Source organism: Denticeps clupeoides, chromosome 3 (genome assembly GCF_900700375.1).
Source record: "Denticeps clupeoides chromosome 3, fDenClu1.1, whole genome shotgun sequence".
Taxonomy (NCBI): Eukaryota; Metazoa; Chordata; class Actinopteri; order Clupeiformes; family Denticipitidae; genus Denticeps; species Denticeps clupeoides.
The window spans coordinates 22418890-22446790 of record NC_041709.1 but is presented as its reverse complement, the minus strand read 5'-3'; the positions used below and the strand labels follow the sequence as shown (position 1 = coordinate 22446790).

The 27901-nt window shown below is 43.4% G+C and overlaps 2 protein-coding genes across 7 annotated transcripts in view; one reads left to right on the top strand and one right to left on the bottom strand.

Annotated features, from left to right (window-relative positions):
* neurl1aa (neuralized E3 ubiquitin protein ligase 1Aa) overlaps positions 1-4107 on the top strand; it is a 68289-nt gene extending 64182 nt beyond the window's left edge. For all 3 annotated transcript variants that reach the window (XM_028971508.1, XM_028971510.1, XM_028971511.1), the window contains exons 5-6: positions 334-480; positions 756-4107. In XM_028971508.1, the coding sequence (XP_028827341.1) occupies positions 334-480; positions 756-997 (389 nt within the window). In that variant the 3' untranslated portion in view covers positions 998-4107. The remainder of the gene's footprint in view (positions 1-333; positions 481-755) is intronic.
* Positions 4108-5402: 1295 nt separating this feature from the next.
* The window catches only part of sh3pxd2aa (SH3 and PX domains 2Aa), a 70177-nt gene continuing 47678 nt past the window's right edge, over positions 5403-27901 (bottom strand). For 3 of the 4 annotated variants that reach the window (XM_028971499.1, XM_028971500.1, XM_028971502.1), the window contains 8 exons: positions 26199-26327; positions 18397-18510; positions 17129-17212; positions 13969-14086; positions 13176-13582; positions 12864-12913; positions 12633-12752; positions 5403-12447 (listed from right to left, as the gene is read on the bottom strand). In XM_028971499.1, coding sequence (XP_028827332.1) covers positions 10456-12447; positions 12633-12752; positions 12864-12913; positions 13176-13582; positions 13969-14086; positions 17129-17212; positions 18397-18510; positions 26199-26327 — 3014 coding nt within the window. In that variant the 3' untranslated portion in view covers positions 5403-10455. The remainder of the gene's footprint in view (positions 12448-12632; positions 12753-12863; positions 12914-13175; positions 13583-13968; positions 14087-17128; positions 17213-18396; positions 18511-26198; positions 26328-27901) is intronic. The other variant, XM_028971501.1, reaches the window with a different exon arrangement.

The following is a 27901-nucleotide window of genomic DNA, read 5'->3' as shown; positions in this document are numbered from 1 at the left end:
CCCTTTGATCTCATCTTTATTCCTATAGAGCGATATTTATAGATATTTATGTAAAAAAAAAAAAAAAAAAAAAACTGTTCATTGCAGAATGTGTAGTGAGCATCCAGTGGAATGGCACCCTTGTAATAAGATAATTCATCTCACGGTTCTTGATGTTGTGACTGATGGTTGTATCATGTGTTGAGGTGCTGTGTACAGAATAATACTTTGTAGAATATTTTCTGATAATGCAACATTTATTAAGAAGAAAATAGGGGCTACTTACTGACGGAGAGTGTTTGAGTCTGTCTTATTGGTGTTAACAGGCTTTTTTTTTTTTTTTTTTTTTTAAAGGTTCTACTCATTCAGGAGAAATGCACAGTCCCTCCAACCCCAACTCACCTTTGCTCTCCCCACACACACCCACAGGCCTGTGCTGTGGCAGTTCTGAACCCACTCTAAACAGAGGCTGTTCCGGAGCCTTCCACAGCTCTTCTGGAGGTTAGTAACAGTTTTTTATCGTGCCTTCATTCACTCAGACTAAGCCTGATGTGTGTTAAGAGTGACAACCGTGGAAGATGAAACCCATCCTGCTAGGATGGCGAAATAACCTGTAGGAAGGGAATTTTGGCGAACTACTGTGAATGGTGACAGGACCGTGCAGGACAGAATAATCCATTTTGGACACTGGCAGATGGGCTTAGGCCAGAGCAGGTACAAATACCTCAGTTTCAGATTGCACTTACTTACTTCCCCCCCTTTCCATCCATTGACAGGAACCACCCATAACTCGCCCATAAGCCTCCCCAGGTCCCCCACCTTTCCCTCCTCCCTAGTTTCATGGCCGGATGAGTGCTCCATCTGCTACGAAAACACAGTGGACACGGTGATCTACGCTTGCGGGCACATGTGTCTGTGCTACACCTGCGGCCTTAAACTCAAGTGCATGGCCAATGCCTGCTGCCCCATCTGTCGGAGACCCATCAAAGACATCATCAAGACCTACCGCAGCACGTAAAGGGCCACCACAGCATCACTGTCATTCAGGCAAGCCAGGAGCCATCTTGAGAAAAAAAAAACAGGGAGGACACTCCTTGTGCCACCTCGCTCTAAATTATAATGTTCAGGGATTAAAAAAAAAATTGTGGTGATTTTGTGAAGACTTTTGTAACAATTACAATTGCTGGGCCATCAGGAGATGAACGTGTGACTTGGAGGCATGGCGTCTGCAAAATGCTAATGCTAACATCAGTGTGCCAGTGCTGGGCTTCTACTTTCCAGCAAGGGACAAGGAAAAAGGTACAAAATGTACATAATCGTAAGAAATTCAGGGAAAAACGTGTAATGTTTTGGAGAGTCCGAACATGACCATGTCTCCCTTTCGTTTTTTTTTGTGAGACCTAGCGAGTCTCATTCACTCGCACACCGGCAAGTTCTCGCCGGAATATTTGTATGTAGGAGTCAGTTGGTTTAGATCTGTGTGAAGATATATTCCAATCGAGGTGGTTCGTGCTCCTCAGACTAGTAAGTATGCCTCCTGCGCCTCCATCCAAGTCGAAGTGAGAACACTGCTGTCTGCTTTTTGTTAGCCTACTGCATATGTTTGGCCTGCAGTCAGAGAATACCCCGTGTGTTCTTAGGGTTTTTAGCACCTTTATAAATCAGGGGATTTGACAAAATAAGAAAATGTTATGCTTGAGACATCTCTAGGCTTAGTCGCCATGTGTGGTTTATAATGGAGAAGAACAAGAGCTGCACAGTGCCTGAACTCGAGCGCGCATCTAAAAGGGAGCATTTCACTTGCAGGGTAACTGGAATGCCACGGAAGAAATGAAAGCCTAATTTCTTTAGATGTTACTGTTTGACTTGGGTAGTTTATACGTTTTTCATCACATTCCCCCCTTTCCCCTTCACTCATCACAAAAAGCACTGTTGTTCCAGTGTAACAGATGCTGGCTGTGCTGGAACCTAATGCTGAAGAGAACTCGGCGCTCATCTGTAAAGTCATTAAAAACAGATTACTTTTGCTGCAGTCTTGAAAATAAATCAAGGCCGCATTGCATAAAGCTTTTGAATTGGCCTTAGTCATCTTAGAACACTTTTTGTCCACACGTACAAGTGTCAGGTATTGCACCTTGTTCTCCTCCACGCCGTTGTTCTCCAGCCTCGTCTTTTCATTAGAAATGTGCGCCGTAGAGACGATTTCTCGTAGTTGATTCATGAGTCTCTGCAGCGGCTACAGCACAACCACCGATGCGTTACCATTGTTGTATGTAGGACGTGTTTGGGGTTATAGGTCAAGTTGGGGGTTGGGCTAATATGTCAGCGTTTTCACAGAAAAAAAGCCGCTTTGCCATCCACACAAAGACACGGAAAAGAAAAATGAACACTGGAACTATCACCGTTCAGGGGCCGTTTCTGTGTGGATGCACAGCCAGGTCGGATTGAATGGCCCATTTACAGAAACAGGCCCATAGTCTAAACCTTATCTGATCCCTAGTCTTCATTTCTAATGTTCTTGGTCCAGTCATAAAAGGTTAAAAGAGAGGTATATTTAAGTGTCCAACTTTAAAATGCCCATCCATAAAACTATGAACCCAGCAGACCCAATACAGCACACTTGACTTTTGTTGTGTTTGGACATTGTCATCCCAAAACGTCATGGAGAATTTTGGTCTGTTCCTTTGGACGTCTGCAACTACACTCCCAGCAGAAACCAGCAGGAAATGCGTTTTATCAATCAAGAAGCGGTGGAGTCGCCAGCTCTTACCCCGTGTAAAATCAGATGTAATTGCCGGTCCTGGCCTATGCTCCTACAGAGCTTGCTTAGGCCTCTGTTCAAGAAATGCTGACATTGTCTGACATTGCTGTGTCTCAGCCTCTGACTGGTTATACTTGGTTGTGAAATTACAAAAAAAAAAAAAAAAAAAAAAAAAAAAAAACCTCTTCGCTTGAAATTTGAATGTTAATTTATGTTTTCCATACAGTAGCAGTACGTTTGATAAGCTTCTGATGTTTTTAATATCCATGATTGTACTGTCGGTTCAGTGGTTCACTGTGACCATGTTTTTTGGTGGCACCCTCAGGTGCACCCGTGGAAAAAAAAACACAACTCTAGTACCCATCAGCAATACATTGCAGTAAACCGGAGCTTTGCTGTACATTCAGCCTCTAATACGTTGCACTGGGTATGAGACAAGCACACAAATAGCTGATAATGTACTATGAATTTTCAGGAATTTTATTTTTTATTTTTTTTGCTATTCAAGGAAGTGTACCTGTGAATAAGTCAGTTTGTTTCTCTGTGCGTGTGTGTGTGTGTGTGTGTGTGTGTGTGTGTACAGCCCTTTTATGTAGATGACGGGCTGATGTCACTTTATTGAAGCTCCTGATTGTATTTTTGCAAATCACTTTAGACCAAACAGCCCCTTTCCTGAGCCCAGTTTTGAGGCAGTGGTTTTTGACGACCAAATGTTATTATATACCATTATTTTATAAAATTCCCAAATGAAAATAAGAGAACCAATTGTGATAATCTGTAAAATGGGATTCTTTTTTTAAATAGCTGTCTTTTTCAGCCCCTGTTCACTGAATCACAGTCAGAATCCTGTAATAATGGACATGTGCGGTCTTTTAAGATTAAAGACCTTCAGATCAGTCATCTTTGGTCCAGTGAAAAATTCCACTGGATGCTTACTGGCATGATGCCTTTTTGGATTTGTCCTTGATTGTTATCAACTGTGTAAATGTAATTTATTTATGAAACGTCGATATGTTGACATATTGTCTGAGGAACCTTGGTTTGTGTTATTTTGTTCGCTACTGTACTAAACCAGACATCTCAGTAAGCTTGTCTGCTTTATTTCCCTACCTATCCTATGTATGTTGTTTAAAGTTCACTTAGTCCCTGATGGTGAACAGAGGGTCCAAGCAACAGAAGACAAGCCGACTAAAATGCTCCACCTCATTCAGGGCTTGGATACAGGAGGAGAGAACGGCAGAATCTTTGGGAATTGTTGTTTTCCGCTTCATGCTAGAGCTGCGTTTTCTATACTTCTAGCTTCAGATTTGTTCAGTCTCACTGAGCACTTGTGTCAATAAAAAAAAAATCCAGATGTGTTTCAGCTATCAGACTGTGAAGACCTTTGTTCACGCACCCCGCAGTCAGTGTACAACATTTCCGTATCAGTAATCCCAGCAGTGACCTGCAAAAAAACCCTCAATGCTGTGATTCCAAAAGGCAGCACGTAGCAGAATGATATCGAACGGGAAATAAAAGAAAGCTACAAAACACGAGGATTCACTTTACTGCAGCCACAAGTTTCGTCTTACATTCGCAAAGCTGGGCGCTCCAGCCTGCGTTTCGGGTCGAGGCTTAAATCCAAAATCAGCCTGGGAACTAAACTCATTTTTAAGCAGGGCTCAGGTGGAGCAGGAGAGCTAAATAAGAGTCCGGTTCAAGACTGCCATCTAGTGGGCGTTTTCATGTCTGCTCAATGGCACCAGCATACACAACAAAAAATCAGTTATTACTAAAATTATTTTCTTGTTTTATAGCATATACATTTTATAGACCTTGGATAACCAATTCAACTTCACTCATTTATGAGACCAGGGAGATGACAACCTGCACACAGGTAAACTCTGACATTTTGGACATTTTTCTCATTCTATTAAGAGACATCTTGTTTCAGCATTATTTTTTTCAACATGTTAATGTAACTAATCTTGGTCAAAAAGAGTTTTCAGTCTTGTCTTCGATTTGCATATTTACTATGAAGAATAAAAGAAAATGTGCTAGGCATGATCACATATACACACACACACACACACACACACACCGGTGAACATGGGTAAATGGGATGAAGTGTGTGTGTGTATGTGTGTGTGATATATATATATATATATATGAGAGAGAGAGAGATTCTTGCATGGAATGAAGTACAGAATTCAATTCTAATAGTTCACCGCACAACCCTGTGGTGTTCCAAGCAATTTGGTTCACTGACCGCTTGGTTCACTTATCAGATGTGTGTAAATGATTTGCTCTATACCTAGCTGGAATTTTGGGAGGTTACAACTGGGACAACTCACAGATGGGTTTCTAAAACCGTACAGCCGCTTTCTCAACAAGGTTATCAGAATAGAACTGCTGCGGTTTTAGAACAAATTTGTTCTTCCATGTCCATTCATCATTATTTGTGGCTCCAGACATTAGTTTTTATCATCCTGTCCTAACACACCCCATCTGTTATTCACCCATTAAACCCACACGGGCTTCTTGCTATTACTGAATGAAGACAAATGCATCGATATGAAATGTGTAAAGTGCAAAACATGAATGCACACATGGTTCTGCATTTTAGGACACACGCTTGTGGCATATTAATCCATAGAAATCACTTGGCAAAGAATGGACAACAACGATTTGACATTTTATAGTGCTTTTCTTTAGGGCAATGCAAGATACAATGTAAACATGAGCAGGATACAAAAAGAGAGAAAAGAAAGAAAACAACCCCAACATTTTTCTGCTTTTATTTTAATGAGCTTTGAAGAAATGGCAGTCTGCTGCTTTCAAGGGAGCTACATGCAATCTAAGAAGAAGTGTGATTCTTCACAATCCCAATCCATTCAGCGTCCACAATTTACGGTTTAACTGGATTATTTACGACAACGTGGCTTCCCTTGACTTCAGAACACAAGCACACTTCATTTGGTTAATGCGGTAGATCTCTTTAAAGCAGTGACTCAGTAAATCATTCAATAGACATCAAGATAATAAAAATATAACAATAATTAAAACGAATCATCACAAAAGACATAGCACCAATGTTGGCCCATCTACAGGTCTTTTTTTTTGTGGTTTGATGTGGTGCTGGTGTTAACACTTTTGAGATTGGTTACTGCCACAGGAGATCCTTTGATGCCACCCAAGAACCCACCAAGAACTTGACTTTGGTTTTGGAATTAGGTCCATATGTAAACCGGGCTGGATCAGTCCAATCACTATTTCCTTGTTTTAGTAGCAATTTCAAAATGAAGATTTGACGAGACTTTGATCAGACTACTAGAAAGGCCATTAAGATATACATTTCAGCCAATCTTCCAGAAAAAAAATACTGCATTTGATGAACTTACAAGCAGCTCTCTTTGTGACCGCAACTCGGATTTCCTAAAACTACTGGATCCTTCTGTTACTTCCTCAAAACACAATAAACCTAGTAGATTAAAGCCAATCGGAGCAAAATTAAACCGAACAACCTGCAATCTCCCTCCCTCATTCCTGCACACACATACGGCTCACTCTCTTACAAGAAATTATAACAGAAAGTATAATACAACGCGCCATGCTTTCGGGAAACATTAACAGTAACTAAGATGTGCGTTTGATTAATGCCACACCCGCTTGTCACGTAATGCCAAGGACAAGGCCATCAATCTTTGCACGCACGCGGTTTTATGGCGACGCCAATTAAAATGCTGTTTTCATAATGCCATTTCACAGTGTCCCTTCACGCTCGACAGATTCATTAGTAATGGTGGTGGGGAGCAGTCACCCTCCCTGTCGGGGGGCTGCCGTTGGAAACGGAGGAGGGATCGTTTGACAGCATGAATGATGCACTTGCTGCCCCCAACTTCCGTCTCTGTGCTCGTGGGGGCCGTGAACGTAGCGTGGATCGCTTCTACGGCGCAGATTTAAATAAATGAAAAATCATTTTAAATAATCCGGCCTCCATGAAGCACGTTTTGGAGAGAGAAAAAAAAACAAAACACTAAATCCGTGAATCTTTCAATGAATCTCGCGTCATTTCCGACCTTCAGAGCCCTTGACTGCTCCACCTCACATACACACACACACACACTACATACATAGATACACTAGCACGCTATCAAACGTACAGTCTCCAACACCAACAGCGGCCATTTACACACCTACTGCAGCAGAATAACGGATTGTGTTTCACTGGGGATCCTTCTCAGAGAACTCGGGGTCCAACACCAAAGTCAATTCTGCCAACTGTCATGCAACTTTTTCTCCAATTGTTTTTGCATTTGTTTGAAAGTGGCTTTCTGTCCGCGTCATCTGGGACAGTAGAGATGCAGTTTCCTCATCGACCAACTGAGCCTATTCTACCACATTTGAATGCCACTATATTAGTCTTCGGTTACGTGCCAGTGATGAATCGAACATGAGGTTGAGGTGTTTGGTTTGCATATACGTCCGTATCTCTTAGTCAGTGACAATGAACGGCAGGCCAAATTTAAAATCGATGAAAGCCACTGAGAGTGGCTATTTACAGCAAGAGCCAGTCGAACCGTAAAAATAAAAGCTCACAAGTGAGCAAGACACGTTTATATCGACTGTAGCTGTCCATCATTTTTCATTATGATTACCTCGAGGGCTAACAACTCAGGGACAATTTCATGGTCATGTTACACAAGTGAATATGGAATAAAATATATTTGACTTTGAACTGAAATCCACATTTTTGGTGAGATGTCTGGTTTCTATTGCACTTTTCCTCATTATTACATTTGAACCATGTCAAAGTACAATGGGATAAATTGTAAAAACAAAAAGGCTAAATTACAATATTTCTGCATCGAAAAAAGATTAAAAGCTGAACAGACAACAAACAGAACTATTACAATCGAGCAGATACACATGTAAATAATATAAAAGGCTTTGCGTGACAACACTTTCATTGTAATTTTGAGACACACACAAAGCAGTCTAAACTTAATTCAGTGAACAAAAGCAATTTCCAATAATAGTGCTGGAGTGAGTCAACACAGCTCCATAATGCCTTCGTCAAAGGGATGAGGGATGTACGATGCAAAAAATCCACGTGCCCGTTGGTCTTAACCACTGAATACTAAGTGTGTAGAAATGAATCTCCTAAATCGATGCAGTGCAGAACATAATCGATTATCGATATACCATAATGACGTTGCTTTTCTGCCGACGGCATTAAAACGATCCACATGGATGCTTGAAATTAACACCCTCTGAATGCCATATGCTGCGTTTGATTGGTTCACTCGGCGCTGTTTAACATTTCAGTAGAAATTGACGGCAAGAAAATTTGCCCTAATCCAAACGCACAGCCAATCGAACTCTGGTACTGAACGGCGTGTGGACGCTTTGATTTGCTCCAGTGAGCAGGAATAACGGTCTGTGTTCAGTCCGCGCTCACCTGATGCCGACAACGCCAGAAAAGCTCCTGGTTGAGACGCCTGTGTGAATGAGGCCTCGACTCTCATCTCACTGTATTTGAAATCATAATGTGAAGTAATGTAGAAAAATTGATGGGACACATTGTGATCCATCGATAATCGAGGCAGTGAAGGTTCACGCCTCTTCTGAAGACTGCATTCAGTGGTTAGTTCTGTAAAGGTGCATGTGAACATTTTGGCCTACTGAACCACAGTTAGTGTTGTGATTAATCTCTACGTTATTAAAAAGGCAAAGCAAAAGAAAGTAAAGGAAATCAGGCATTATCTGAGGTTCAGTAACAATGGAGGAAGAGTTCATGACTGCAAAAGACACAGCATACAGCCTCGGGGGAAATTTAAAGGTCTTTTAAAAGGTCAAACCTGCTTTTCATGTGCGGTCGCACATATTTCACTAGATGTGCCAAAAAAAATTTTTCGTAAGGGTGGCACAAAATCACCAATATTCCAAAAAATATTTTCATTGTAACACGAGGCACCTTTAAATGAATGCATGTTGGAATGTGCATCAAAAATACAAACGATGAACTTCATCCATCATTACTGTGCCTGTGTGGACACACAACAACAACAAAAAACTACTGTCTGCTAAATAGAATATTACTGCAATCTAGCAGGTACTTAACATCATCTAATACCATAATACTGTCCAGCAGAAAACATCAAATAAAAGTTAGTGTCTTACCCAAAAAAGGAGTTCAGACTATTCATTAGAAAAATATTTCAGCAGTCTTGAACATCAGCCATTTGATCAAATTGATTGTGACTTTAGAGGGGAAATCCTGGTTTTAACTTAACATTCATTTAAAATACATGAATAGACTATCTTACATTTTTTGAATTTCAAAGGCATTTTTTTAATAAACGTAAATGTAATGCTCCACTGCCTACTGTGTAACTTCAACTTTTAACTCAATACTGCCCAGCAATATTGTAATGTTGAAATAAACCCCTGCATATAGATGTGCTTTTCTTTGGGTCAGAACATCAAGTGCTTCCAGATAGAACAATTAAATATTTTTTTTTTCTTCCTTTTTCAGTTTTGCAAACCTCGTTCGGGTAATCCGATGAATACACTGTATTTCCAGTACCCACATAATAAATACTAAAGCTATACAAAATAGCAAATGCAATGGTATCCCTCTTTGGCGCAATCACATTTTGGGCTTCCCTGGGACGTACTGACGATCACGTAGCATTTGTTGTTTCCAGTAATGGTTTTCCTACCTCACTGCGAGCACAGAAACTAGGGTACACTAAAAAGCAGCAAATATATACAGAGTCTTTCGTTTTGTTTTATGAAAACAGAGAAAAGATGATCGTGTTCTAATGTTCTGGGTGTTTACCTGCACAAGTGTTGGGCAGTTTTTTGAGAAAAAGAAAAAAAATTATGTAAAGATTCTTTGTATTGGTACTTGAGAGTTACACCACAGCAGTATGTTACTTTTAATTCCTTCAAACAATATAACTAACCTAAGTAAGGAGCCGAGCCAGTAGAGGCACAGCTCAGAGAGTGAGGGGAAGAAAATTTGTACGTTTGTATTAGCCAATTGATCAAGTACTTAAGCCACCGCACTATGTTCCGTTCATGTAGAGGTCATAGCTGGCGAGCCAGTTTTCATTCCAGGCTGAAGGTTTAGTGAGGATGTCACAAGAAAGCAGAAATACATCTCTAAGGAAGACAGGAAACACAAACAGACATAACAATGAAAGACATTTTAAGAGAAGGAAAAAAAAAAAAAAAATCCCTTCCATTCTCCATCTGCACTCATCAGCTGTTATGGAGTTACCAGGAGATATGTATCTGCCTTTTGAGCACTGATAACATTCTGTGGTCTGTTTTTATTATTATTAATTTTTTTTACAAATATTGCGAATGTGGAATTTGTTTAAAAAATTCTTTGCGAACACAATTTTCATGATTTAATTGCTCCTAAGCCGATGGCACAATTTTGGATCTGATCTTCGATTCTTCTGATTGGTTCCTGTGAACATTCTACTGTTGATGAACGAAGGCACCCATTTGGTATATATATATATGTATATATATATAAAAAAAACATGTACTGTGCTAACATCCTCCTGCTGTAGTTGATGTTCTCCTTCCGGAATACACCGTACACTGTATTCACCTGCTTTGTGTTGGAACATTTTAGTTAACCGGCACTAAAAGTGTCTTTGAATAAAGATTAAAAAACAAATTGTCACAAGCATATCAATTTCACACTTGTGCAGTAGTTATTTCTTTCGCTCCAGGTAGTTTGAAGGCACCCAACCCTTACGGCTTTGAAGGCTGTCCACAACCTGGCAGTACCACCACCCATTGGGGTTCTTCTCCAGCACCTCCAGACTTGTGCCCTCAGGGAAGCCCATTGTTTCCTCGTCCCCCCGGTAGTCGGCTATGGAAACATAGACCTCGCGCAAATTGTTATGGATGAGCTGAGACTTCTCAATAGGCTTAGGCCTGACCGTCGAAACCGGGATGCCATTCCGCTGGACCGTGGCGGCTCCGATGGGGGCTCCGGCGGCTGTTGTAACGGTGCTGGTAGTGACCGCTCTCACTCGCACGTCCGTCATTGCCTGAGGCCGCGTGGTGTTAAAGGAGGAGTTGCGACGAATGCCGGTGTTGGAACGGAGGTGATCGGCGGCCCCCATCGATTCGTTACGCCGCAGGGAGCCCGTGTTGTAGACGTTGGTGTCCTTCACTGGCTGTGGTGGAGATACGAACACAGACTGAGGCCTTACGGCTGCCTGTCGAACGCCGTTTCTTAGTCGAACACTCCCCCCATTTCCTGACCCATTTAGAAGCCCTCCAGAGGTGGTCAATTTGGAAAAGCCCCCTGGAGGCTTACACGGGATAGCCGGCATGTTCCTGCGTTGGTTGAGGTTGTTCAGGGCCTGAACCCGCTGCTCGTTCTTCTCCAGGCTGTTAGACTTGGAACTGTGGTTGCTGCCGCCACCACCCAGCTCTGCAAGAGGACCGTCCGTCTCAGATAAAGGCACACTAGCCTCGCAGACGTGCCGTAGCGGCTCCAGGAAATAAGTGGGTGCCCATCCTTCTTCATGGCCCCAGCGTATGTACCACCAGCCGCTGTCCTGTCGTTCCAGAACTTCCACCTCCACTCCAGCGGGAAAGCTGATTTCAGAATCCTGGGCACGCTCATAGGCGTCCGTGGTACGATAAAAGGAGGACTCCAGGTCCGAGTCTCCGCCACGACTGCCCTTTGAGTAAATGCTGGACAGGTCAGAGGTGCTACGGGAGGACGCCGAGTCCTCTGACGACACCACTGACGCCGTCTCTGAATCGTCCCCCGCACCACGAGCTCCTCTCAGACTGCTGTGCCGTAGTGTGCCTGTGGGCCGGAGCTGTCGTCTGAGTGTGCTGATGTCCATTCGCTCAGTGCTGTGTGCTTCTGGCTTGGCTACCTGTGGTTTGGGCCGCACCACAGGCTTGGGCTTTGCTAGGGGGCTCTGGGTGACGCGGCTCTCGCACCCATCTCTTTTAGGGGCCTGCTGCCAGCGCAAGCCTCGGCCTGATTCATCGGAGGAGGACCTGGGACTGGTCTCCTCGGCTCGGCTCAAGGACTGGCTGCTGCTTAGGTCTGGGGGAACCTTCCTCAGTGGCTTCCCTCCTCCACAGGAAGAAGAGCTGTGGGTTTTGCGCCCAATAGTGGATGAGGAATGAGTCTTGGGAGTGTCTGAGTCAATACCACTGGAGTCTTTAGCTGAGGCGAATTCATCAGAGGGTGGCCGAAAGCAATCATTCTCATAGATGCACTCATCTCTGCAGATGTCCTCTAGGGATTCGCCAACTTTAAAGGGGGGGGGTTTTATGGAGACCACAGGTGAGCCTTTTCTAAGAGGCGAAGGGTACTTCTGAAGGGAAGATACATTGGTCCTTAACTCTACAGAGCATTCACCCTTAAGGGAGTCTGTGTCAGACTCGGGGTCAAAGCCAATGGCTGGAACATCATATTCGGGCTCTTCGTACACAGGCCTGCTTGGGGATTCGGGTGCTTTGGAAGCAGAGTTCATGGGAGAAGGCGAGTCTTCATTGTACTCCTGCTTCTTGATGGGCGGAGCTGGAGGTGGGACTTTGGGACGGGTCAGAGTGCTGGTCCTCCGGCTGAGGTTGGGCTTCTTTCGTTTGTCTATGTAAGAGCAAGGAGCCCAACCTTCCTGTTCACCGATCTGCACATACCACCATCCTCCAGAGTTCTTCTCTATTACCTGCAGTCAAAGCAACAACACACATCCTCAGCTACCACTACACATCAAATCACCAGCAAAGTAAACCAGTTTTTGGTGTTTAAGGTGGAACTATATGGGTGTTGTGAATGGAAAAAAATACATAATGGTATAAGCATACAGGTTAAGCATACAAGTACAACATCCAGTAATTGAATAACACATACATCAGCCTTTTGTCCTCCACGGAAGCTGATGCCATCAGAAATACAGGACTGGAACTCTGCAATGGTGTAGTACTCTGCTTCCACAGTAGGAGGCTCTGGTGGCTTGGGCAACTGAAATCCCTGTAAGAAAACAACTTAACTCACCAACCAAAAATGTGCATTGAATTTATGGGATTCAGATATGATTTTTTTTATGGCCTCTTAAATGGCTCATGAATGACTGTAAATTACCAGACTTGTTTCTCTTCTTGGAGGGGGTTTCTGCCTAAGGTTCGGAGAACCTGAAATAAAAAAAAAACATGTTTACCAGCTATGCAGGGACTGTCAACTTGGGATAGTCGGTGGTAACTTTTGTCAAAGCCTAGTAAGAGAATGTACGAACACACTTTTGTCCAAAGCATTTGTCAACACAAACAAGAAGTGAAGCAAAGAAGTTTTTAAACCAACACAGCCTATTCTAAAAGTTAAGGGGTCAGTTTGAACCATTCACATTTAAATGCTTGCTTACCTTACCAACCAAAAAAATTGCTAAGCAGAACTTACCAATCTCCACTCTATGTGGGGCGACGCGTGCAACAGCAGGGGAGCCAGGCTCAGTCCTACACTTTGCCTCTTCTGGGACGCTAGTGGCAGCGGCTGCTGCGACCGGGGCAGAGCTGCCTGTGCTTGGGCCCGGGCTGGGATGGAATGCTGGGACAGCGCCGGCTTCAGGAGAACAGGGCATGGGCAGGCTGATCTCACTCTTGGAGATGTGGCGCTCTGGTGTGCCGTCACTTCCATCAGTCTGTACGTCCTTCTCACTCACTGACTTCTTGTTGAGCAGGTTGCTGATCTCCATTATGTTACCGATGATTTCTACCGGGCCTGTGAGTGTCTTCTTCCTCGGGGAGAAGTCCTCTTTCATCTTCTTCAGGTATGAAGCAGGGGCCCAGCCCTCTTTGCCCAAATACCTTTCCGCAAAACATGCACAAAAAAAAAACTTTAGGCTTTGGTCAGAAAGCCAAAATCCACATATCTTGCTCTTAAGTAGTTCCTTAATAAGAAGAGGCTTCTAGGGCAGAATCTACTATTATTTGTTTAAAAGTCTGATTGGAGATAGAAAGAGTGGATGTCCCAACCCAACAGCATGTGACTTATCAGCACGAGCCTATTCTGGCTCGCATGGACATTACAAATACGCAGACTTCTTTTGCTGAGGAAGGGTGGGAGAGGTAGAGAGAAAAAGGGCCAAATTGCTCTGACAGAATAAATATCAGTTTCAACAACCAAGCAAGAAAAAAAGGGAACAAAGAAGGAAATGGAGTTTTTGGTGCAAGAAGAGGACATTTATTCACACCTGATATACCACCAGCCCTCTAGGTTCTTTTGGATGACCTCCACGGTGACTCCTTTATCAAACCCAATCTCGTCCTTCCCTTGACTGGCGTATGGCTGCACTGTGATGTACTTCTCCTCTGTACGGTTGTGAGAGAAATAGTTAGTATGTACTTATTTGCAGTATTAATGTGCCTAATGCTTAGGGCTGAAGAATTTCATGTGCAAAAACAAAACCATTTTATATAACAAAAAATATGAGTCCTATGAGTTTGGGGGTCAGCATTCCTAAGTTCTTTGTCACAGAAAACATACCCTTGACTAGAATTAAATATATCTGCAATGCGGACCGCTATCCAAGCAAATGTACTAAAGCACTCACTCCATCTTGTGGCTGGACATGATCATTACAGCCTTCATCCCCCAGTAAACATTAAGCAGATGTCACAGAAGACTCCCAGATAGATTGGGGCTTTGAAAGTGAGAGAGTTGCATATCGATCCCTGCCTCACCACAGCTGGCTGGTTGCTGTTACCTTGCTACCACAAAGCAGAATGATTGACAGGAGTGATCAGACCAGAAACGACCTAATCCTTGCACATGATGATAGACATTTCTTGGAACCCGCCACCAAGTGCATTAATGACAATCCCTTAACTAACAGAAAACCCCGACCCCACCCAGTGTGTATTAGCCAAGTAGACTATCATTCCCCACTGACAGAGGTCAACAATCTGGGCCTGTAAGGAATGTCTGGAGGCCTTTCTTATGGCAGTAGTAGGGGAGAGGGTGAGGAAAAGAGAGAATTTGCATCTGGGCCCAGTCAGCTGGGCCAAGCAGGAAGTTTAAAGTAAGGTCACACTGTGGTGCAGTAAATTGATTTAAAAATGGGGGGAGGGGTGGCTGAAAGAAAATTGATCTCAGATCTCCGCTCTTGGGGGAGAGAGAGAGAACAAAGGTTGCCAAAGGAGGGTGGGGAAAAACGTAAGCATGTGCTGTATGTAAGAGTTGCGAGCCTTGATGTTGTGAGACATCAGAGCAACAGGGTTCTCTTTCCCAACGTCCCTGGGAACTGCAACCATGTCATGACCACATACCACACAGGAGCACCAGGAAGCAGCTGGGTCTAGCAGGCCTGTGAAAACAGCACCTGCCCTTCCCCTCTAGGTTCAAGCCAGTAAATACAGAAATATCACCAGGTACATACTGGTTCAAGTTCTATGGCACTCCCTGCAATTTTTCAAAAATGCCTTTTCCAACAGTCAGCATCCCCTTTCAATGGTGGAAAAAGACTGAAGTGTCCAGAAGGCATTAGTTACTCTGCTACCCATGCTGCCAATAGAGAGAGCGTGTTCCGGACTGCAGAAGCCTCGGCTGTAAAAACTGCGGCTGGAACACTGGATTACATATCATTACTGGCTTCCTTAAGGCTCCTCACTCAAAAAGTTGCTTACTTTTATTTGACACACTTATATATCGCTCACAGGCCACCACTGCTCATTGTTCTTCCCTAAATAAGGCATTCGCAACATTTACAGCATTTATCAGACATCCTTATCCAGAGCGACTTACAATCAGTAGTTACAGGGACAGTCCCCCTGGAGACTCTCAGGGTTAAGTGTCTTGCTCAGGGACACATTGGTAGTGAGTGGGATTTGAACCTGGGTCTTCTGGTTCATAAGTGAGTGTGTTACCCACTAGGCTACTATGACCCAGGCCATGTTCTAGGTGGCCTGTAGGTTTTTAAAACCCAAATGTGATGCTGTATGTGATGTTGTGGGGTTGTGAGGAGCAGTAGTCAGACTATAAGGCTCTCCTGGAGCATTGTTGGAGCAGAAATAAAGATAAAAGAATGAATGCTCAGTGTTCAGGGTCGTTTTTAGTAATCAAGCTTCTGATTCAGAAATTGACGCAGGTAAATTGGGCAGTGATAGCAGTAGGTGGCACACCAACATGTACATGAAATGAGAGATGTGTGAGAGCAACGGAATATATGTGAGAATCTGATGTTGCTTTGCACACTGTATGCATGACCATAACCAGCCTGTCCACTGTCCAAGCTAACACCAAATCTAATAATGAATAATGAAGTGGCCGTGAAGGAATCTGTTTGAGGACAAAGTGGGTGGGAGAAATAGAGAGCTCACCTGTACATACATTAAAAAGAAACCCTTTCAACATTTAAGTATGCATCATACCTTCTTTTTTTTTAATAAAACCCGAGGCTAGTCCTATTCCAAACCATGTCCGACTTGACCTATACTGTATGTGACAAAACATAAGAGTTATACTAAGATCCTAAACCAAAGAGGGTGTATGAGAGATTCTCCTGATTCCTTGATGCACACATCCCCAGAAATAAAACAGATATACCACAATCCCCAGAAAATGGCACTTTGGGATATTATATGTCTCTGTTAAGGCTATACTAAAGGATATTGTTTATTCAGTGGTTCAGCAACTGATTCATTCATCAGTAGATCACAAAGTACCCATAATTCAATTTAGAAATCATACATTTCCAACAACAGTAAGCAAAGTGTTCTAACAAGATGAAAAGCATTTCAATGCGGACCTCTGGGAGTCTTCAGGCCTGGCTGGCTTTTCATTATATCATCTCTTAACTCAAGCAGCGCCGGCCAAGCCCTCAACAGTCACTCTCCAGTAGCTTCGGCTAAAGGCTGTTACTGCACTGTATGAAATAAATGCCTCGAGTAGCTAATGCCTCTTTATGATCCCTAATTATTGTGTTATGCAACACGAGAACAAACATATAAGCAGGGAAAAGAAAACTGATTAAAACACACACGCATAGACTGGAAAGAGGCCAGGAAGGGTAATAAAGATTTACTGTGAGAAGAGTAGTCAACAAGGCCACCCAATCTGTTCGGGGAGTCAGTTCGCTTGGCTTGGCTGAGCGTTGCAGATGTCAGTTATTTGTGTTTACCATGCTGGAGAGTGGGTGTTCGCCCTCCTCAATACTCAATGTGTCAATGTGTCTATCTGTCTGTATTTGGTTAAAAAAAAAAAAAACTCATATTACAGTCATCTTGCTCTCTGCAACACTGACTGTGCAATGCTGCGTCTTTATGGGTTATGGCGTGATGGCGGTGTGTTAGAAGAGAGGAATCTGGAGGGAAGGCTCGGGAGCTTTCGTGTGTGAGCATTTATGGAAATTTCACCTCGACTCTGCTGTCGGTTGACTATTCCCCCTAGGGTCCACCTCCGGTCCAGCCTCTTCAGGTGAGCCTTGCGTCTCTTAGTGACTGATGAGCGGATCAGTGGGAGGAGAGATCAGGGTAAGGATAGAGAAAAAAAAACAAGAACCATGGGGTGGAGATAGGAAGCAGACACAAACTCAACACGAAGGAAAAAAAAACTGCAGTTATTAGTGACATGAAGGACACACTAGATGAAAGGAAGGCTCGGTGACGGGATTAAATTTGACGTGAAGACCTGAGCTTGTTAAAAAGAGGGTTAAACGATATGTTGTCATTTTTTGCACCACTGGTACCACCACCTATGTTGCTACAGGGAGACAGAACCTGTTTTTAGTTATATAAAGAAAGACATGAACAAAAATGGCCTTTGCTAACAATGCTAACAATGTTAGCATTGCTAAAGTTTAACAGTGCTAACATCCATCTCGCTGTGAATTATTAACCATGGCCGAGACAGGCAAGTGTAGTGAAGCACCTTCCATCTGCCTGGATAATATGATATTAATATGACGCCCGCAATGTAACCCATCTTACTGGCAGCACAGGGAAAGGTCCTGTAGGGTGAAAATATAAAAGACACAGCAGGTCGAATGCTGTTTCGCTGGGAAGCCACAAAGGATAATGTTATATAATGTTGTAGTCCAGCAGACCGCTTATAATACAGTCTTGTGTGTGTGTGTGTGTGTGTGTGTGTGTGTGTGTGTTCATCTGTTTTCCACAACAACCACGAGGCCGAAGCCACCAAAGTTGGTCTGTCTCCTTAAGTGTTTTTGGAAAATACAATGTATGTGCATGAAGACTCCCCAGTGTGGCTCTGTGTGTGTGTCTGTGTGTGTGTGTGTGTGTGTGTGTGTGTGTGTGTGTGTGTGTGTGTGTGTGTGTGTGCTGAAAGAGAAAGCAATGGCCTTGTGGCAGCTGGAGATGGCGTGTTAGTTTCCTGCAGACATTGCGTGGTTGGAACCGCTCCGCCAGTTTAACCTGTGCGCTGACTAACCTTCCACCCACCTTAGAATCCTATTCCTGTTACACGAGGCTCAAACCAGCCTTTCATGCAAAAATCGGAATCCCACCGATTGGAAATAACGCTCTTTGGGTTGTGGTGTAGTAAATCAGAGTTGTAGCGGGTTTCTTCAGGAATAAATGCAGTGCATTTAGTGTGAATCTGACTACTTAATTAATTCCAGGCTCTGTTTTTTTTACAACGTGTGAGTGCGTGTGTGTGTCTGTACCTTCTCCAGCCCGCGTAGTACCAAGATCCAAGTCATCTCGTGTTCCATTCTGAGCATCCAGGTATGTGGCAGGCACCCATCCCTGCTCCTCAGTGGTGCTGACAAACCACCAGCCTGTCCACAAAACACACATATACACACTCTTGTAAACCAATTCAAGATGCAGCAAATGCTCAGGTGTATAAGTTCTAGTATGTTTTATATTTGTTATATGTGGTTTTTTTTATACGTTACATGTGTATACAATTTCCAACAGCAATACTCAAAAATCCCACTGAGTACTGTCTGGATGGCCTGGATGAGCCGCAGTTTGAGTTGAGTTCATCAAGAGCTGGAATCCATGTACACCCATCTTAACATGCCGAGGACAGGTTCCCAATCAGATGTTAACCCTGGGCATTTATTATTGTCAGTATGCAAATGTAGTGGGTCGTGTGATATAACACACTGAGACATATTTGTACTTCTGTTTTCCTCTTTCTGACCGAACACCTTTCTGTCAAACAACTACCTTGAACCTCAAACTCAAACAGACAGAGAAATGAAGTGAAAGGATTTTTCCAAAAAAAGAGCAAAGAAAATTGCTGACAAGAATGTTAAAGGACTCCATATCCACTGTGAGCCAAGTCAGGAGTTTTGCTCTGTGAGCTTTTTGAAACGAGGTGGTCAGAGCTTTTGGTCGGATGGTGGCTTTACGGAGAATTCTGAGGCGCTCCAGGCATTTCCTCAGGAACACAGGGGCCCAAAATTTTTAAAGAAAAAAAAAAAAAAAGATCAGGAAAGCTGGATGTGTCCGACATGTTTTCACAAGACAAGACCAGGCCTGCAGCTGTTAACTGGACAAGAGCAACATGATGGAGCAGGAAGAGAGGTGGAATAAAAGTAAAATAAAAAAATACAGGGAGAAGAAAACCCCTTCACCATTCAAGTCTGCATCTTTTTCTTCTCCAGTTATGTCCAGCATTGAAGCCACCTAATCTTTTCCTCTTCTTCACTCACATTTGGATTGCCGAGCGCTCTGGACCCTGTCCCACACCAATCATTCCGGTCTCTTTTAATGCACTGCAAGGCTGCAATGCACGGAAACTACTCCAACATGGAAAGTATGCCTCTGAGCAACAAGGACGGAAAAAAAAACCAGGAGGGGTGAGAGGGGAAAAAAAAAAAAAAAAGAATTGTGCACACAACGTTGCAACATGGATGTCTTTAGTCCCAGGACCTTTCCTGACGGTGCTGTGGGACTCTGCTGCAATCTGTTGAAGGACTGTCACACAGGGTCAGGGTCAGCAACAGAGAAACGGCGTGTGTGAACATGAGGGCCGTGAAATAGGTCTGGCAAATAAACACACCCACACACATGCACACCACCCCAAATGAATCAAATGCTTTTTTCAAGGTGCGCCAAAAGGCCCCTCCTGGACCCAGGGGACAACAATGAAAGACTTGCCACGATGACTGAGGGCCTGACTGAGTCGTTTGTGCATGTGCTGGGTAGAGGATCCTGCCCATCCGGATGAATGAATCAGTGTTTAACAGCAGTTCCTCAGCACAGAGGGTCGAATTGAAACAAAATGCAAAGCCGTGGGGCAGTGGTCCCTGGTCCCTGGCTGCGGGTCTGCTTCTGTACATTCTTCACCATGACACAATCTTTGAGATTAAACTTTGACTTTAAAGTGTTTTAAAGCCCCACACATATCAGTCTGTCTTCGGCATGAGCTACAGAGAGGAGAAGGCTGCAGCCGACTTTGAGTTAATGTTCGAATATGGAACTGCCCTCTTTCGAAGTCATACAGGTTATGAAGAGGAAGGATGGATTTGTCCAGCTGAGATGTCTCTTTCATAGACATAGATCACAACCCAACTGGCTGCTATTATGGTCTTCTTTTTTCTTAACGGGACAGTCTCAGCGCCTCTGAGTGTGTCTGTGCAAGAGAGAGATAGATTACCTCCCTATACCCCTCAGGAACAGCCACACACTCGGCAATGTCTTCAGATAGGGTTCAGATCTTGGAATGGCTGCAGAAATCAAACTTCAAACCACCATGTTAGGGCTGGTTTTGCCTATACTGGCAAGTGTCATAGTCCCACCCCCTATATTTCATTAAATTATTTTGTAAATCTTCTCATTGCTTTAGCCATATTGCACATAAGGCAGATGTGCTGATGGAACAGAGAAACAAAAAACTTTTTGTGACGATTTGTGAGTGAGCGTCTTTACAATTGTTTTGCATTCTCTAAAGTGAATTTGTGAAGTTCCCTACGAGTCTCCGGCCACATCCACACAAGAACGCTTTTCTCTCTTTTTGATTTCTAAAGAACGTGCATTACTGCAGCACATCTACCAATGTGTTATCCACCATTGTTGTATGTAGGATGCGTTTGGGGTTATAAATTAGCTTGGAGGTTGGGCTAATAAGCCAGTGTTTTCACACAAGAAAAAAGCAGGTTGTGTAGACTGGGTACAAGCTCAAACACGAGTTGGCATATCTGAGCTGAGTGAGAGTCAGAGGCTGCTGCCTGTGTGGGTCTGAGTCCGAATGCAAAGATCCTGCAGAACCCGGTCTTCACTTCTGTTTAAAAGACTCCGGCTGCGGCTGGACCAGGAGACTAGCCAGTGTTGATTCAAAGAAGCGGCGGAATGCATTCATACAAACGGACAACACACACACACACACACACACACACACACAGAGTCTCTGCTTGTGAGAAGCTTTGACTCAGCTCCCCCCACCCCCCCATTCATGAGTCTGCAAAGGGACTGTCCAGGTCCTGCGCCGTCCAGGTTAGACGTTGCAGTGCAGACGAGACACGCAGTGGAAAGAACAAACTGCTGTGGACGGCAGAGTTTATAGCCATCCCACACGAAAGGGAAAAACCAACAGGGAACGTAGGAAGAACAGCTTCGCCTCAGTGTTGAGCCAGATGGAAGAGAAAACATGAGGGAAGAGTGAAAAAACCTCAAGCACTCCAAAAAAAAAAAAAAAAAAGACATTTCTTTCCAGCGTGGCAGTTTGTATGGCAGTAGAACAACAAGTGTCATTGACTGCAAGCAGCAAGGCAGGGTGGGCAGCTGTTTTAAATAAATAAATAAATAAAAATCCCAAAAGAGGCTGGCTAATCGGGACCATATTTGCCGGGCTGGTTGGAAGTGCACACATGAGCAGCGGCGGCCATGTTCTTTTAGCAGGTTTTAGTCGCCTTATGCTGGTACTGACTGAGACCTCTTGATCCTCTCAGTACGAAAAACAGAAGGTGTGAGGAATGAAAAGAAATTCACAAAAAAAAAAAAACAACACGAGTAGTCATTTCCTGCCAGGGATCAATTTTGAGATTATATAATATTCGAGAGAGAGAGAGATTATATATATATATATATAATCTCTCTCTCTCGAATATAATATAACACACACACATTGTCATATATAAAAAAAAAAACACACATACACATTGTACATGACTTACCAGGTGCAGACCTCTGTGTATGTTTTTTTTTTCTCTTGTCACCTCCAATTCAACCTTTTTTTCCATGACATTTACTCAACATCCTGACCAAATTAAACAAACTTTGCAAAAAAAAAAAAAAAAAAAAACCAAGGAAACACCTGTGGCACTTGTAGTAAAAGGCCCACGAGGAGGGCTGGTACAGTGCAAGTGCTTACGAAAGACAGGGTCAAAACGATGACAATGTTTACTGTATCACACACACCCAATACCAAGTGCAAAGCAGTGAGGACTTTTGCACAAATCAACACAGAGAAGGCAACGAAGAAAGAAAGAGAGAGGGAGAGAGAGGGAGAGAGAGCACAGATGTTTGGCTAGAACTTCAAAGCAGAAATATATTCCGCACATATTCTCCATCACTCCAGAATAAAAAAAAAGGCCTTGCTTTCAGTTTCTTTATTTAGGTTGTGGAGTGAAACTGCCACGGCCGACATTTCTCTAGTTCTGGTTAGTGCTGGCAATGCACTTTGGAGGCACTTGACATCAGATTGGTTTGCTTTTCTATCCGTTTTTTTTTTTCATTCCTCCCTTCCAAAAGCCAAGAGGTCTTAACTAATCTGCAGAGGGTGTAGCCATGTTCAGTTTTATATAGCAAGCATTCACTGAAATGTACTGCATGAAAAACTAGTCACACCCCATCCAATGCGTGTGTCTGAAGCATCGTCTCAAGCCATCAGCACATGTTTGGAGATAAAAAGTAATCTGCTCGACTGAAATCATATGAGAACATGTAACGTAAATAGTAAGCATCTTGTGCAGTTACAGTTGCACCACTTCCAAATCAGACACATCAAACGACCCATCTCAAGTTACAAAAAGAGAGATCCGGAGGAGAAAAAAGTTGTGCCTTTTTGTTGATCCAACGGCCCACGCATGATTTAGGACAACAGGTCGGCGTTGCATTCCATGCATTATCATCGAGCAACTCTGTGTTCATATTGAAATGGAGGATACGGTTACACATCTCCTTGTTTTTCTTAAGTGTAGACCATTTCAAAGAGCACAAGCACAGTATGGCGGCACTGACTAAACAGAACACTCCATGGGCTACTGCTGCTGTAACCCTCAGAGGCAGCCATGGTCATGAATTTAGCCATGAGAGGTCAAACCAGAAACACATTGGACATCTATTAGCAACACCTCTAAAACATAAAGATCAGAGGATAACTTAACATTTTAAGTCTATATCTTCAGCTACTACTTACGATAAAATCTGTCATGTGCTGTCACTTTTGCAGTGTTATTAGGGTAATCATACTGGGGTTGAATTAGACTCAGAGAGAGAGAATATTCATTCTCCCTACCACATTACTGACTTTCTTCTAAAGCAAGGCAAGCATTAAAACAAACTGAATAACCTCAGTGAAGTCATTTGTTTGACCTCTGTCTCATCTCAAAGCTTTCAAAGTGAAGAGTCGAGACACTGAAGCCTCCTCAGATCTTCAAGTGTTCTGTCTAAATGGGCTCTAAACCTGTGAACTGTTAACTGCGTTGCTTCATTATGTAGGGAAAAAAACTCTTGACCAAGGGTCACTAAATGGTTTGGTCAGCATTACCCAGCGAGATGGGTTCTCCATCTGTCTCTGTGGCTTATCGGTCAAAAAATGGGTTTGTCATGTGAGCTTGTGGGTTCCACAACACACTGTATTATAGCTCTCCTGCTCAATGCATTAGTCTGAACAAATGAATCTCTGAGACAGGGTGGGGGAAGCAAGATGAAAAGCTAAATCTCCGAAATGATGGAAAAAAAAAAAAGATCAGAAACCACTGATACTGCCTTTGTTCTCTGTGACGGTACCTTTAAGACTTGGATAGTGTGTTATTTGGAATGACTGCACAAAACACTGCAACTATGAAGAAGGGTGGACGACTTGAAGGAATTCTGCAACAGAGGACACTCGCCTATGGACCTATGATGAAGACCTGGAATCATCTGTTCTCTCTTTTTTATCGTTGTCTTTACATGTTCAACAACTTATAACACATCTTCTAACATTAAAGGGTTGTACAGTAAGGATGGGTCACACTGGTATATGGGGGGTGGATTCAAGAGATATCTTAGCAGCAAAAAGCCTAGTCTCATCACAACACTGTACAATTCTTGATAGATTTATGTGTTCTCAAGAAAATATATAAAGAGGGAAAACTATCTTGGTAATCAATAACATTTGGAAATAAAAAAAAAAGTTCATTCGAAATAAACACAAATGTTAAAAAGCCAAAGAGAGAGAGAAAGAAGGAATTTGAGGGAAGGAAAGTGAGTGAGTTCATTCCTCCAGCCCAGCAGTCAACGGCATTTGTGTAAACTTAGAGAGAAACAGCTGGAGCTTCTACTTTATGTAGTTTGGGGCCAAACAACTTCTCAGGGGGACACAGTCCACTTCTGCAGTGAAATGCAGAACTTTCAGGACAATCTTTTCTTTGATATGCATGAAAAATGCAATAACCCTTTTCTTACATAAACTATGCAAATTGGGACGCACTTATTTGCATTGGGAATCCATATAAACATATTTAGTATTTGTTGTATTATGGGAAAGCGAAGTATGTTTGATAAATCTGTTTACCTTTTTTGACTGATTTGTTCATCATCAAAAGCCTCTTCATGAGAAGCTCATTAAGATGAGTGAATAATAAGAAAGTGTTCAGCATAATAAACCTTCAGGAGTGCTGGAAACCGTCCCTGTTGTATAACTTAAGCAAAAAGCTCCCTGATTCCTAAAATAAACAGATAAACGAATAAATGAATATTGTTTTTGAGCCAAGCTAAATAAAGCTCTCCTCAATTTCATATTACGCTTGAACAACAACTTTACTCCCCTCCCGAAACGTATAATCGGAGCGTATAATGCACAGTGGTGTTGTGTCAGATGCTTTGCTAAATTTGTCCTGCTGCTGGATTAGATGGCGACAACTTTGATGCACTTCTCTTGCAAACGGGCTTGTCCACAGATGCAAAACTGGAATTTTGGAATTTACGTATTCATACCAGTGCTAATTGATATCGAAATCGATGCAAAATCTTTGTATCAATTAGTATCTGAGAATCAAATTTCTTTCACAACATTGGAACCATTGAAGTTTTGATAAAGGTCTCTAGAAACACGAAAGAGCTCGAGTAATTTGGATTCTGGATTCATCACTCTGTCAGCGGCCATGAAGGGAGAGGGAGAAAAGTGAGATGGGGCAATAAACAAAAGAAAATGAGCAGGAGGTCTGGGGCAATTAGAGAGGCAAGGCCAAATGGTGCCAGTGACAATGTCATCACTGCTCCAGTTTAGTATACATCTCGCAAACAGAAGAGCCCAACAATAACCTAATGTTTGGAGACGTTGGCTAAAAAATTACATATTGCAAATTCTACAGTGCAGTTGCGAGGTAACAAATGCATTTTAAAATGCATTTTCAAAAGCCAGAGCTCTTCATATGAGTAATGCACTCCGCAAAATTCTGCACAAGAATGTGCATAAAAAAAAAAAAAAAACTTATAACTCATGAAATAAAATGAAAGAAACAATAAAAGTAATTTCCCAATTGCTAGGCATTGTCTTTCAGTAGAGGAAGACAATAATAAGAAACGTATTAGAATGACAGGCAAAGCGCCTGATGGGAAAAACACTTACAGTAGGAGGGAGGCTGAGCAAGAGACTGGACCATCTGGACCGGTGCGCAGATTTATCATGCAGCTTCAACAGCTCATTCAGCGAGGCTTTAGCAAGAAGACAGAGGAGCGACAGGCTGCAGGAACGCTTTGTCAGCACTTGCTATACCCATTGAGAACATCTTCGTAGATCCACAGGAGTGTTGATTGAACATGCAGCAACGACGCTAAAAATACTCAGGAAGTTTTTAAAAAAAAAAAAAGCCACTTGCAGTCAGTTCTCATTATTTTGTTTCTGGTCTAGTAATCGCTTTCGCTCCCCCTCTCTGTCTCATCTTACAAGTTTCTTCGTAGAGCTCAGCGGTAAAGCAGCCAAAACGCCATAACCCCCATCAGCACCATGTTGCCCGTGGAGAAGCTGTAGGTAATTAACACACATTCTTAACGCAAGAGACAACGGTCTGGCCCCGAGCCGGCAGCTCCGGGAGGGCTGGACTGGCTGGACTCCTGGCCAGAAAGGACCTCCAGGTGGAGCCAGCAGCCAGTGTGGAGACTTTAGGAAGCAAAAGAGGGTAAGGAAGGCAAGAGAAAGAAAGAAATGGAGGGGTTCTTGTGGACAAAGGATGGAGGAAAAAAGGACATTCGGTAGAACCGGGACATGGAAATGGTTTCTCTATGCTGAAGGATCCAGGTAACTCACCACTCTCACTCTTCTCGATCACGTCCACCACTTCGCCGGCCTGCAGGCTGATCTCAGAGTTCTCCTGCCGCTCGTAGTTGGCCACCACCACGTACTGTTCCAGCACCATCGGTTCGCAGCCGTCAAGCCCTGCAGAGGAGGACGATGGGAAAAAACACGCCGTCAGCCAGCTGCCCGCCACAGTCCCCCGTGAGCGTCCCCCGCCACGCGCCCTGTCCGCCGCCATAGGCCACCTCTGCACTCCACAACCAGTCACAATGCAAGTTGGGCTTGATGCATTGTAACTCCATATAGATCGACGACCCCCCCGGCCCACCGCGAGGGGAAGTGTGGCATTTGCAGTTAGAAGGAAAAAGGAGGGGAAAAAATACAAATGTCCTTCAGGTTGGCGTTTGCTGCAAGGGTTTGTCTTTACGGGCCTCCATTTGAAAACAGAATGAGCGGGGGAAATAAAAATAAAAAAAAAAAAAAACAGAGAGGGAGAGGAAAAAGGGAGAGCTGCAAACGGGTCGGGGATATGACTCGGGAGTGGAGGAGTCGAAAAGTTTCCTCTGGAAGATAAACAGTGGGCTCTGCGAGGGATTCCCCTCCCACCAAGAGCAGGGGAGGGGGGGCTGTGGACGCCAATCACATGAGACTCCGCTGCAGACCTTAAATAGAAACATATGAGTGGGCTGGCTGGAGAGAGGCACGGAGCGATGGGGGCCGGGCCTGTGTTTATGTGAAACGCAAGACGAAAGCGTTTCACTGCCTGCCCTCTCCCTCGGCTGCTAGTCTCCCGCCTCTCCGATTCTCCTTCCATCTTTCTGCGGGAGGCGTTAACCTCTTCACCGCCAGCTGTGACTTCATTTTTGGATGACCTCATCAGGCCATTTGTTTCAGTATTTTTTTGGTTTTAGATATTTTGAAAAACCAATGATGACTAAAACTGTTCAATTAGCCTGGATTGAGAAAAAACTGGAAAGGTTTGTGGAAAACAAAAGTATTTTGGAAAAAAATTTCTTCCAACATTCTGGACTCTGGCATGGCTTTGTCTGTGCTCAGAGGGGGTCGATAGTATGGAATGTAAACCTGGATGTGAATCCTGTTCCTGTGTCCCAATTGAAATTGACTTGAGATGAGTTGTACCAATATCACTATCATATGGTGAGCAAGGGCTATTTTGAAATGCCCAACCTAGACATAGCTAATGGAGTCTCTGTGACAATTGTGTCCCCAAGCAAGTCACTTAAATCTGAGCTTTTATCTGGATTCATCTGGAAGGGTTATTGAGACGTCAGTCCATTATTGGTATTGGGAAGCATGAGATGAAGAATCGGTACATATTAGTAATCACTATGGCATAAAATTGTATAAGTCAAGGATAACTGAGTAAAGTGTGGCAGTGGTTCAAGGTGGGAAGATTTAGAGTTTGATTTATACACCAGGCAGACCGGTGCATGCTGATCCTTATGCTGATCCCTTATTTCCAGGGTACTGTCTATCAACATCCTTAACTTGAAAATAAGACACAGTAATGCGGACAAAATCAGCTTCTAAATTGCTCCACATGTCCAGCAGATTAGGAAAATGAACTCCTGACCATTAGCAGCTTTGAAACAAATGGGCTCGGCCTCTGACGGCACCATTTTAACCTTGCATTGTCTCCCGCTGTCCCACTGTAGCGTAATCCTGCCAACATGGCTGAGATATCGATCTTCACT